The sequence below is a fragment of the Mesocricetus auratus genome, unplaced genomic scaffold (assembly GCF_017639785.1).
Source record: "Mesocricetus auratus isolate SY011 unplaced genomic scaffold, BCM_Maur_2.0 Super-Scaffold_100001, whole genome shotgun sequence".
Taxonomy (NCBI): domain Eukaryota; kingdom Metazoa; phylum Chordata; class Mammalia; order Rodentia; family Cricetidae; genus Mesocricetus; species Mesocricetus auratus.
The window spans coordinates 1135413-1148062 of record NW_024429187.1 but is presented as its reverse complement, the minus strand read 5'-3'; the positions used below and the strand labels follow the sequence as shown (position 1 = coordinate 1148062).

The following is a 12650-nucleotide window of genomic DNA, read 5'->3' as shown; positions in this document are numbered from 1 at the left end:
TTTAGTAATGTTTCTTTTACGAATGTGGATGCCTTTGTATTTGGGGCATAGATGTTTAGGATAGACACTTCATCTTGGTGGATTTCACCTGTGATGGGTATGTAATGACCTCCTTCATCTCTTTTGATTGATTTTATTTTAAAGTCTAGTTTGTTAGATATTAGGATTGCTATCCCTGCTTGTTTCTTGGGTCCATTTGATTGGAAAAATTTTTCCCAACCTTTAACTCTCAGGTAATGTCTGTCTTTGAGGGTGAGGTGTGTTTCTTGTGTGCAGCAGAAGGAAGGGTTCTGTCTTCGAATCCATTCTGCTAGTCTGTGTCTTTTTATGGGTGAGTTAAGGCCATTAATGTTGAGGGGTATTAAGGACCATTGATTGCTCATCCTTCTTCGATTTGCGATGGTTGTTGTTGTTGGAATTATGTGTGGAATTTCACCCCTTTGTTCTTTTGTCTGTTGGTAGAGAGGGATTCTCTATTGCCTATGTTTTTCTGTTTGTAATTAACTTCCTTGGATTAGAGTTTTCCTTCCAAAACTTTCTGTATGGCTGGGTTAGTGGATACCTATTGCTTGAATTTAGTTTTGTCATGGAATATCTTGTTTTCTCCATCTACAGTGATTGAGAGCTTTGCCGGGTATAGTAGTTTGGGCTGGCATCCATGGTCTCTTAGTGTTGGTAGAATATCTATCCAGGACCTTCTGGATTTCAGAGTTTCCATGGAGAAGTCAGGTGTAATTCTGATACGTCTGCCTTAATATGTTACTTGGCCTTTTTCCTTAGCTGCTCTTAATATTCTTTCTTTATTCTGTATATTTGGGGTCTTGGTTATTATGTGGCAAGGGGATTTCTTCTATACCTATTATTCTTAGTTTTGGTCTTGTCATGGTGTCCCAAATTTCCTGGATGTTTTGTGTTAAGGATTTGTTGGACTTAAGGTTTTCTTTGGTTGATTAATCTATTTCTCCTAGTGTATCTTCAACACTTGAGATTCTCTCTTCCATCTCTTCTATTCTGTTGGTAATGCCTGTATTGGTAGTACCTGAACATTTGCCCAACTTTTCTATTTCCTGCCTTTCTTCAGATTGTGTTTTTTTTTTTGTCTCTACTTCAGTTTTCAACTCTTGCAGAGTTTGCATTGTTTCTTGCAATTTTCGGTTTCTCTTTTCGTCCGTTTGTTCCCTTGTATGAATTTTTTGGTTTGTTGTTTCTTCCATTTCTTGCATTTTTTTGGTTTGCTTTTTCTTCCATTTGTTGCATTTTTTGCTTTGTTTCTTCTTCCATTTCCTGCCTTTTTTGGTTTGTTCTTTCTTCCATTTCTTTCAGTTTTTGGATTGTTTTTTTCTTCCATTTCTTAGAGGGACTTTCCTATATCATCTTTTAGGGACTGTATCATTTACATGAAAGTGGTTTTAAAGTCATTCTCTTCTGCTACATTTGCATTGGAATGTTGGAGTCTTGCTGGTGCGGAGTCTCTAGAATCTGGTGGTGTCATATTTGTTTTTCTGTTCCTGAGTGTGTTTTTGTATTGTGTCTTTCCCATCTCTTCTTCTGACCCCACTTGGTCTCCCTGGCTCCTCTGGTTTCCTGGTCTTGTTGGTGGGAGAGAAGTCCTGGAGTCTGGGGTGTTGGGCTCCCACCGGGATTGGAAGCACTGTGCACTTCCCAGGCGATCCCCAGGCACTGGAACACAGGCCCAAAAGCAGGGCCTGTTGTACCTGATTCCGCCGCTGGAACAGCTCTTGTAAGCTTCTTGTACCATCATAGGCATGTCCTTCTTTAAGATGGGAAAGTTTTCCTCTATGATTTTGCTGAATATATTTTCTATGCCTTTGAGCTGGTATTTTTCTCTTTCTCCTATCTCTCTTATTCTTAGGTTAGGTCTTTTCATACTGTCCCAGATTTCCTGGTTGTTTTGTGTGAAGAATTTATTGGATTTGACACTTTCTTTGATCGATGAATCTATTTCTTATTTGGCATCTTAAATGCCTGAAATTTTCTCTTCCAACTCATTTTTTCTGTTTCTTATGCTTGCATCTGTGGTTCCTGCTCATTTACACAGATTTTCCATTTCTAGAATTCTCTTGGTTTGTGTTTTCTTTATTTCTGGCAATTGAATTTTAAGTATCCAACTGTTTCCTTCACCTGTTTGACTTATTTTCCCCAATTTTTTGTTTGTTTTATTCCCCCATTTCTTTAAGGAAATTTTTTTTGTTTTTTTTTATTTTAATTTTAAATAGCTTGTTTTACATGTCAATCCCAGTTCCCTCTCCCTCTCCTCCTCCCGCACTCCCCTCCCCCCCCCACCCTCCCACCCTATTGCCAAATCCTTCCACATAGGGGATATCTAGAGTCTGTCATTTTACTCTGGGTAGGGTCCAGGCACTCCCCTAAGAGTCCAGGCTGAGAGAGCATCCCTCTTTGTGCTATAGGCACATGAAGACTGTTTGTATACCAGGGATAGACACTGATCCACAGCTCAGGGCCCCATAGGTTGCCCAGGCCTTCTCGCTGACACTCAAATTTGGGGGATCCAGATCAGTCCCATGCTGGCCTCCTCACTGTCAGTCTGGGGTCCAAGAGCTCTCCCCTGTTCAGATCAGCTGTCTCTGCTGGTTTTGCCAGCCCATTCTTTGCCAATTTGCTCATCACTCCTCTCTCTCTGCCACTGGGTTCCTTGGTTCAGTTCAGTGATTAATTGTGTGTTTGCCTCTGCTTCCATCAGTCACTGGATGAAGGCTCCCGGATGGTTATAGACATCAAGTTCATTATCAGGAATGGGCATTCGAGGTGGTCTCTCCACTATTTCTTAGCTTGCCAGTTGGTGTTATCCCTTTAGATCACTCGAGGTCGCTCTGGTGCCTGATCTGTATTTGATCCTATGATTCCCTCTTCTCCCTATTCTACCCCACCCCCTCAACTTCCTGTTCCCCCATGACCAACTCTCTTCCTCTTCACCCACTCTCTTCTTCCCAGGTCCCACTCCCCCCCACCCCTCGCCGTGTTCCCCATCCATTCAGGGGATCTTGTCTCCATCCTCTTCTCTTGGGTACTATGCATATATGCCTATCTTTTAGGTTCTTTCCTGTTTCCCAGACTATCAGTGGAAGTGCAGACTGGCACTAACCTGATCCATGTCTAAAATCCATATATGAGTGAGTACATACCATGCTTGTCTTTTTGTGACTGGGTTACCTCACTCAGGATGGTTTCTTCCAGTGCTATCCATTTCCCTGCGAATTTCAAGATTCCATTGTTTTTTTCTGCTGAGTAATACTCCATTGTGTAAATGTACCACATTTTCTCTATCCACTCTTCAGTTGAGGCACATCTAGGTTGCTTCCAGGTTCTGGCTATTACAAATAATGCTGCTATGAACATAGTGGAGCAGATGCCCTTGTTGTATGAATTTGCCTCATTTGGATATATGCCTAAGAGTGGAATTGCTGGGTCTAGTGGTAGATTAATTCCCATTTTCCTGAGGAATCTCCATACTGATTTCCAAAGAGGCTGTATGAGTCGGCACTCCCACCAGCAGTGGAGGAGTGTTCCTCTCTCTCCACATCCTCTCCAGCATAAATTGTCTTCGGTGTTTTTGATTTTAGCCATTCTGACAGGAGTAAGATGGTATCTCAGAGTTGTTTTGATTTGCATTTCCCTGATGGCTAAGGATGTTGAGCACTTTCTTAAGTGTCTCTTGGCCATTTTAGCCTCCTCTACTGAGAATTCTCTATTTAGTTCTGTACCCCACCTTTTAATTGGATCCTTTGGTGTTTTGGAGACTTGTGTCTTGAGTTCTTTGTAAATTTTGGAGATTAGCCCAATTCTTTAAGGGAATTTTTATTTCCTCTTTAAATCCTTCTATCATCTTTGTAAAGTTATTTTAAGGTCAATTTCTTCTGCTTCATATGTGCTGGAATGTCCAGGTCTTGTTGTAGAACCACTAGGTTCTGGTGGTGCCATACTTCTGTTTATGTTGTTGTGTGGCAGCATTCCTGGTGGTCTACCACTGGGCTGTCTTTAGAGTGTTAGCACCTAGCCGTAATTGACATTTTGTTCAGCAGATACCCTTTGTTTCTCTTGTTAACAATTGTGAATCTTGTCTGTGTGTTTCCCAAGGACACAATAGCCTGTGCAAAATTTTGTTCGGAACCACAGAAAAAGTGTAACCTGATGAATTGAGAATGTGCACTTTGCATTGCATTTTTGGGAGCTTCTTTCCAATTGTTTTGAGCATATGGAAATTAACTGACTAAAGTATAAATATGGAGAAAATTAAAGATGCCCTGATTGAAGAAAAAGCAAATCAGTCCTTAGAGGCTTAATCCCCCCACAGTCAAGAAAGGCTAAAGTGATCCTTTAGGTACCTCTCTCTGAGTCTTCTTTTCCTGGACCCTGGTGAAACCAACACCCACTCTGCGACACTGTTGAGTGTATTCTTACACTGTCTTCTACCAATTTGGGTTTGGGGTAGTTATAGGTACAGGGTTGATTCTTCCTCCAATTGATGCAGGTGCTGTCTATGCCTCACAGAGCCACTTTTGCTCCAGTTGGTGCAGGTGGAACTTGTGCATCTGAGTGACTTCTGATTCTGCTGGGTCTGGTAGTAGACTGGCATAGGTGCAGTAGTCTTGCCTCATGACTATCTGTTGGGACTCTTCCTCCAGTTGATGCACATGGGGGCTGTGTTTCCCAGGGCCTGTTGTACCACTCTTGCTCCAATAGGTGCAGGTGGGTCTATGCCTCCAAGGGCCTCTGATGCAGTTGGGATGGTGGTAGAACCACCTGGCCCCATAAGACTTGGCTACTCATCAACTGCTTGGGCTTTTATGGGTGAGAGTGGGACACACAAATTACCCTGGAACTAAGGCCTACAGAGTTCAGCTATCTAGCCTGCAAAGCAGCCACTTTATCCTCTTTCTCTTCCCGCATCTGTGCATGTAGGAGCTGTGCTGCTGGAGCCCCCTGGTGCAGCTAGGGATGGTGGTGGAGTGGCCGGGCCATAGGAGACTTGTCTGCTGACTGGCTTTAGGGGCTGCAATTGATGGAGATGTGAGAAATGGTATCTTAAAGAAGTGCAACATTGTGCATTAGAAACAATACTTTCACTCTAACAGAAGATGTTTTAGTTGTCTTACGTTTTCCCACCATCTAATGCAATGAAGCAGGAAAAGTCATCCATCTAAAGAGGAAATCTCTTCCTGGGAAAATGCTGCAGAGCAAGAAGGAGGTGGATGGGCATGAGAGAGGATAATGGGACTGGGATGAAGAAACCACATTGTGCATTTGCAGAAATGTCCAAGAATAGTTAGGCTTATTAATAGAAAAGGGAGAAATCTCACTTTTCTATCCTCTTTTTCTGCTTACTCTGCAAACACTGTCACAATTCATTTTCATATGAGAACTTTTAACTTCTTTGATATAGTGATAATAAAGGCATGGTTTTGAAATTCCACACACTTCAGATACACAAAGTTGTTTAATATTGTCGAGAGAAAAATAGAAATTATGGAAAAAAGAGACAATTGATTTTAGGCCCCTTTTTGATGGGGCTGTATACAGATCAGCTCCAGAATGGTTCCACAAATTCACAAGAGCATTCACCCCTCTTTCCTTCTTCTTCATGCTCAGTTAGGCTCTCTTGGTGGACTGTATGCTCCAGTTTGTGCCTGTCATCCAGCTACTTCTAGGCTAAGACAGGAAGGTTGAGAATACAAAGCCAAAGGTGAAAAATTGTTGAAATACTATGAAATTTTACACAATTCTATAGTGGATTCATTTTATGTAGAAATCTACAATGTTGAAAGAACATGTTGAGTCAGTTTGTATGATGAGCTTCCATAAAACTTTTATAAACCAATATCCCCTTGTTTCCATGCTATGCCCAATTGTAATTACTTGCTCTTTTCATGGTGATTATTTTATTGTTTTTTAATATTATTATTTAAGAATGTTCAGTCCCCTGCCACTTCATTCCAATACCTCTGGGAATCCTTTCTTTCATTCTGATGGTGGCTGTTGCAGTGTTGGTGATACACACTGAGGAAATGGAATACATTATTTTTTTTCCTCTCTGCCTAAGTGATTACTTTAGACAGTAATCATGCAGTTAACACACTGTCTATTGTCCACCTATAATTAGTGTTTGTGCTAGGTAGCTCTGAACTTCATATTTGTTTTTTGGCTGTCACAGCACAGTGTCCTGCTCTCATACATACCTATACTAATAACACTGGTTCTGGTGGGCAATGCCTTGTACTATCTCATTCTTTGTACTGCTCCTTTTGAGGACCTGGTGACATTCTGCCTTTTGAGCTTAGGTAATTGTGAATCTTAGTAAACTTTCTATGAGAAACAGCTGAGCAAAAATAAATGAAGGTGCTCTTTTTATTTCCCTCTGTGTATATTGAGGACATGATTAAATGAGGAGAGTTCATCTGTGCAGAGATGTTAATGGTTTACTGGGTTCCTTCACATCTCTAGAGTAAATCACTCCCAGGCTGTGCGAAGACATGACTACATATATGGATATTATGCTTTCCCTCTAGTCCAATGAGAATTGTGTCATTTCTTATAGTTTCTTAGTTCACCTTTCTATGTCATGTTAAATATTCACTGAATACTTTACTTAGCTATTTGTCTGAAAAATTTGGACCTTGAAAATGGAATAATTGGAAGTGTGGTACCTCCACCATAATTTTATTTGGCTGTGTTGTTTACTTTACAATTAAAGTTACCCTGAGAGAGAGAGAATTCATGTTTCCATTCCTATAGTGAGTTAATTGAGGTGTTACTTTCTAAATGCCAAAGTACCAGCTAAAGTAATGTGTGTTCGTTGTCAACATGGGCTTTCTCTGTTATCTTAAATTTCAATATTTATCCATTATGAGCATTTTTAGCGTTATATCTATTACTAATTTTAGTTTTTCAGTATAGTCAAGAAAATCATGAATTGAAGAAAACTCTAAATAATTGCCATCAAAAAGAATTCAACATCAAGCAAAATGACAGCTACTTAAAGGATGAAATGTTGAGAAACAAGTCTATAGAACTTGAGGCCCTCAAAAAGTATCTGGACTCCCTCAACAGAAAACAGAACAGATGCCATGGGGAAACTAAAGTTGTTTTAGATTGCAAACAGCCCTCAGGTATGATGGTGATCATGAATAAAGAATCCCTTATTCTGTATCAGTTCTTTTCCAGAAGATTTGAAGTCTAATCAGCAGCTTACAATGATGGTGATCTGTGAGTTAATGGTTGGGGTTTTCCTTATTTTATTTAGGGATCTGGAATACCAGAAATACCTGCTTGAATTAGGAGAATCTTATATTTTCTAGGCCTTAGTGTCTCTTCTGGTAGTGCTACTGCTTCCAGAGGATGGAATCACAACTCTACAGAACTGACAATGAAGGTTCTTTTGCTCTAGGGGGTAAATCTGATACTCCAGTTTTATTGCTGACAGAACATGTAAGTGTCCAGTAAGAGTGAGTTTACTAAACAGTCTTAAATGAGCTTACAGCATTTATATGAAATAAAATGGGTGTGTGTGTGTGTGTGTGTGTGTGTGTGTGTGTGTGTGTGAATGTGTGTATTCCTTCTGCCTTGGTATGAGAGAGTTGACCTGGCTGTGACCATGGTGAAGCTCCCTGCAGCACCTATAGGAGCATCATCACGGTGTGCACACTTGTGTATGACACAGTGAATGAGGCAAGAAAAACGAAAAAAAAAAAGCAAATATTGCAAGGAACCTTTCTTACCTTACATCATGAGTGATTAACTTTAAGTAACAAAAAATAAACTGTAACACAGTTTATCATTCAGTATTAAATATTTTTTTTCAGAATTTAGAATTTACAAAGACTTTTTGCATATGATCTCACAATGCCGTGATGGGGTTCACAGTCTTCATTATGGAAGGGCTAATAATATCTTTAATACTGCTACATTATAAAATATGTAATAGGAATAGAAAAGTGCCAAATTTTAAAATATTCTAGACCCATGAAAAACATTTTGTGTTATTATTTTAATGTAACTTCATCATTTATAAATGGTAGCAAATTGTTGTAGTTCCTGTCCTTAGGAGGTTGAGACAGGAGGATTATAACATTGAGGGAAATCTGGATAGCTCAGCAAATTCCAGGCCAGCCTGAGATACACACTGATACTTCTTCACCGAAAAACAAAGTTTGGATATAAAGTTTGTTAATAGATCAAGGCCTTTCCCAACACCTCACTAAAACAAATACTCACTTTGAGGTGCTGTTGCTATAAAAAATGCCCACATTTAATGTATTCAACTTGACGTGTTTGGCTATGTGGGAACATTATTGAAGGCATCAACATACTCAGGAGAGCAGACTAACACCGTCAAAGGTTCCTCATATGTCTCTTATTTCTTTTAAGGCAAGAGCATCATCTAACACAGACTACAGCACAAACTTACGTGCACAGTATGTGTAGATGAACTGGGGCACAGAGCATTGCTGCATGTCTAGAATCCTGTGATCCTTGCAACGGCCTCTGTTTAGCAAGTGTTTGCTCACCACACATTAGCTCCGGTATCTCACCGACTCTGATTCTTAGGGGAGGCCTGTGTTAGAACCCTCATCTGAGTTGAGTCATAAAGTATGGTCCCGGCTATGTCTTGTTTCATTTTGCACACCATCCTTGAGTTCATCCACGTGTGTCACTTAGTTGAGCATTGCTTTTTGGGGGGTGTTGAAGCTTGAGACATGCTTTCATTCTGTAGTCCAGTTTATTTTAATCTACATTATGGCCAAGGCTGGCTTCAAAATGGTGGTGATTTCACTCTGTGGTATGCTCAGATTATAGGCATACACCATCATGCCCAGCCAATTTACTTCCTTTTAAAGGATACATAATATTCCTTTGTGTGTATGTGCTATATTTTTTCTACTGATATATCCACAATGGGCATATCAGCTGTTTCTATATATCTACTGTTATAAATAATACTAGATATCTGCTATTACAAGCAATACTTCATAGAACATGGGTGTACCGGGATCTCTCAGCATTCCAGAATCTCAACTTCTGAGAATTGGAAGAATTTACTCAGTTACAGAGGCTTAATAAGTACATTTCTTGGATAAGAGTGTACCAAAAAATAAGACATTTATCTGTTCACTTCTCTGTTGTAGGTAAACATGTTGAAGCAGAGTGGTTCTGCTGTGGCATAAAATGTTATTATTTCATTATGGACAAGGAAAGCTGGAATGGATGCAAGCAGACCTGCCAGGACTGCAGCTTATCCCTTTTGAAGATAGAGGATGATGATGAACTGGTACCGTAGACTCTTACTTGTCATTGTTTTCTCTTAGGCTATGTCTCTGATCCTTGTAGCGAGTTACTGAGCCCAGGCACATGTATTGAAAGTGAAGTCTTTAGGAGTTGTATATGGTTTGCAGGTAATGTGAGCAAACCTGTGCAATAAGAGTCTCCCAGGAAACTCCATCCTGTTTCTGGCTTAGAGTCAGGACAACAGGGTCTACTATGAGGAGGTTCCTTAATAAAGAGACAGCTGTGTCTTTGCAATCTCCTCCCCTTCACCAAGATCTTTTCAGGGAAAAAGCATGTTTTCCCTGAATAAGTTTAAAACAGTAGTACAGTACATCCTGTGACTGACAGTTATGTATTTCCGTAGAGTGCTAACTACACAGAGAGACTGCAGTCTAGGACTTGCGCTTTGGAACCCAGAAATAGGACTGCCTGAGATGAGAAGTTGGATGACAATAGGGAAAGTATCTGACCTCTGGGCCAATATTAGAAATGGAGATTATATGAGAATTATGAAATTACATGGTTTTGTCCATAATCTTTACTTCATATTACTTTTATGTTCTTTAAAAAGATATCTATTTTTTAGAAATGAGTAATTAAAAGAAAACAAAGATGCCAAGATGCTGACATTTTTTCTAATAGTATTTCTTCTAGTATGAATTCTATATTTTGCTACAGAAATGCTTATAGTATCAGCTGGAAAACTTTGTAATTTAGAACATGGTACAAAATTTTATACCAATTTAAAAAGTATAAAATTACAACATAGAAGCATTTTAATGTTAAATGATAATGTAAATTGCCATCTGATGTAGTAAGCATAATTAAAATTAAACCCATATTTAGAATTATATTCAGTAATTGAATTAGACATCGTGCCACCTAGATATCACATGTAAGACGTATTTTCCAAATATCTATTCCTTCCCTCCTCAATTTCTGTCACTTCCATGTCTGAACTTCAGAACAGCTTCCTCGATGGAGCATGGAGCTTAATGCCCAGCTTTTCACACAGGATTTTCATCGTAATGAATTTGCTTTGAAGACTGGGCATTGCTTACATATGAACACTTACCACATTCCTCTGTAGTGTTTGGGAATGCACATTTGAATAATTTCCAGAGTCAGGAATTATTTAACAAGCCATTTATCCAATGTGCTTGTTTTTAGGAGGCACAAGCAGGAATATTGTGAGTTCAGGGTCCATTTTGGCCTCACAATGAGACTTTCTCTGATTAACAGTCACAAATCATACCATGAATTCAGTATCTGTAGACACCAGAAATTTTCATTTCAAATAACTTGTGTAACTGACATCGGTTTAGACATAAATGATCTACTAGTGGGAAATCACTTTAAAAGGAACTTGGAGGGACTGAAGGACTGGATTACAGGACAGCAGAGAACTGACATGAGAATGGCTGGGAACTCTTATGCTGATTCTTTTCTCACCAAATAAATAGAAACTTTATCATAATATGTGTCATTTCCCTTGCAGAAATTCCTTCAGCTACAAATTAATCCAAAGAGTTACTGGATTGGATTATCATATGATACAAGAAGAAAATGGCAATGGATTGATGATGGCCCATCTAAACTGTAAGTTTCTTGAACCCCCACACCTAACATTGGTGCAGGTGTTGGGAGGATGGTGTGTAGAGGCTTTAAAAAAATTCTCATTTGACATGGCTCTCCTCAGTTTTGGTGGAGCTCACAGGTAAGGACAAGATGCATAAGGCAGTGTTTGAGCAAGTGTTGGAGTGGGAAAAGGAATGGTCTAGAAGCTGATTGCTAGTGATGTAATACTGACACAGTTCAGGATTATATGTCTTAACACATAGAGGGCACAAGCAATTCAATAGCTTAAGATGACGTGAAGTGACTAGATTATCCTTACAGATACTATGAGTGTGAATATCTGAAATATTCACTTGTTTCTCTAGTTAGCTTATAGAATTGCTTATTTTATCTATCTATCTATCTATCTATCTATCTATTTATCTATCTATCTATCTATCTATCTATCTATCTATCTATAATCTATCTATACAACCTGCTCACATATACATACATATGTACATCTACCTTCCATTTCTTTTTTTTTTTTTTTTTTTTTTTTAATCATTTTTTATTTTAATTTTAAATAGCTTGTTTCACATGTCAATCCCAGTTCCCTCTCCCTCCCCTCCTCCCGCACTCCCCTTCCACCCTCCCTCCCACCCTATTGCCAAATCCCTCCACATAGGGGATGTCTAGAGTCTATCATTTCACTCTTGGTAGGGTCAAGGCACTCCCCTAAGAGTCCAGGCTGAGAGAGCATCTCTCTTTGTGCCATAGGCACATGAAGACAGATTGTATACCAGGGATAGACACTGATCCACAGCTCAGAGCCCCATAGGTTGCCCAGGCCTTCTCACTGACACTCACATTTGGGGGTCCAGATCAGTCCCATTCTGGCCTCCCCACTGTCGGTCTGGGGTCCAAGAGCACTCCCCTGTTCAGATCAGCCGTCTCTGCTGGTTTTGCCAGCCCATTCCTTGCCAATTTGCTCATCACTCCTCTCTCTCTGTCACTGGGTTCCTTGGGTTCAGTTCAGTGCTTAGTTGTGTGTTTGCCTCTGCTTCCATCAGTCCCAGGATGAAGGCTCCCGGATAGTTATAGACATCAAGTTCATTATCAGGAATGGGCATTCGAGGTGGTCCTTCCACTATTGCTTAGCTTGCCAATTGATGTTATACCTTTAGATCACTCGAGGTCACTCTGGTGCCTGATCTGTCTTCGATCCTATGATTCCCTCTTCCCCCTATTTTACCCCCACCCCCTCAACTTCCTGTTCCCCCATGACCAACTCCCTTCCTCTTTACCCCTCTACTCTTCCCAGGTCCCACTACCCCCTCGCCCTGTTCCCCATCCATTCAGAGGATCTTGTCTCCATCCTCTTCTCTTGGGTACTATGCATATATGCATATCTTTTAGGTTCTTTCCTGTTTCCCAGACTCTCTATCTGTGGAAGTGCAGACTGGCACTATCCTGATCCATATTTAAAATCCATATATGAGTGAGTACATACCATGTTTGTCTTTTTGCGACTGGGTTACCTCACTCAGGATGGTTTCTTCCAGTGCTATCCATTTCCCTGCGAATTTCAAGATTCCATTGTTTTTTTCTGCTGAGTAATACTCCATTGTGTAAATGTACCACATTTTCTCTATCCACTCTTCAGTTGAGGGGCATCTAGGTTGCTTCCAGGTTCTGGCTATTACAAACAATGCTGCTATGAACATAGTGGAGCAGATGCCCTTGTTGTATGAACCTGCCTCATTTGGATAAATGCCTAAGAGTGGAATTGC

General features: G+C 40.0%; 1 protein-coding gene across 1 annotated transcript in view; it reads left to right on the top strand.

Moving 5' to 3' along the window:
• The window catches only part of LOC106022638 (killer cell lectin-like receptor 2), a 52364-nt gene that overhangs the window by 27261 nt on the left and 12453 nt on the right, over positions 1–12650 (top strand). The window contains exons 4-6 of the mRNA XM_040743737.1: positions 6921–7145; positions 9162–9304; positions 10799–10899. Of these exons, the coding sequence (XP_040599671.1) occupies positions 6921–7145; positions 9162–9304; positions 10799–10899 (469 nt within the window). The remainder of the gene's footprint in view (positions 1–6920; positions 7146–9161; positions 9305–10798; positions 10900–12650) is intronic.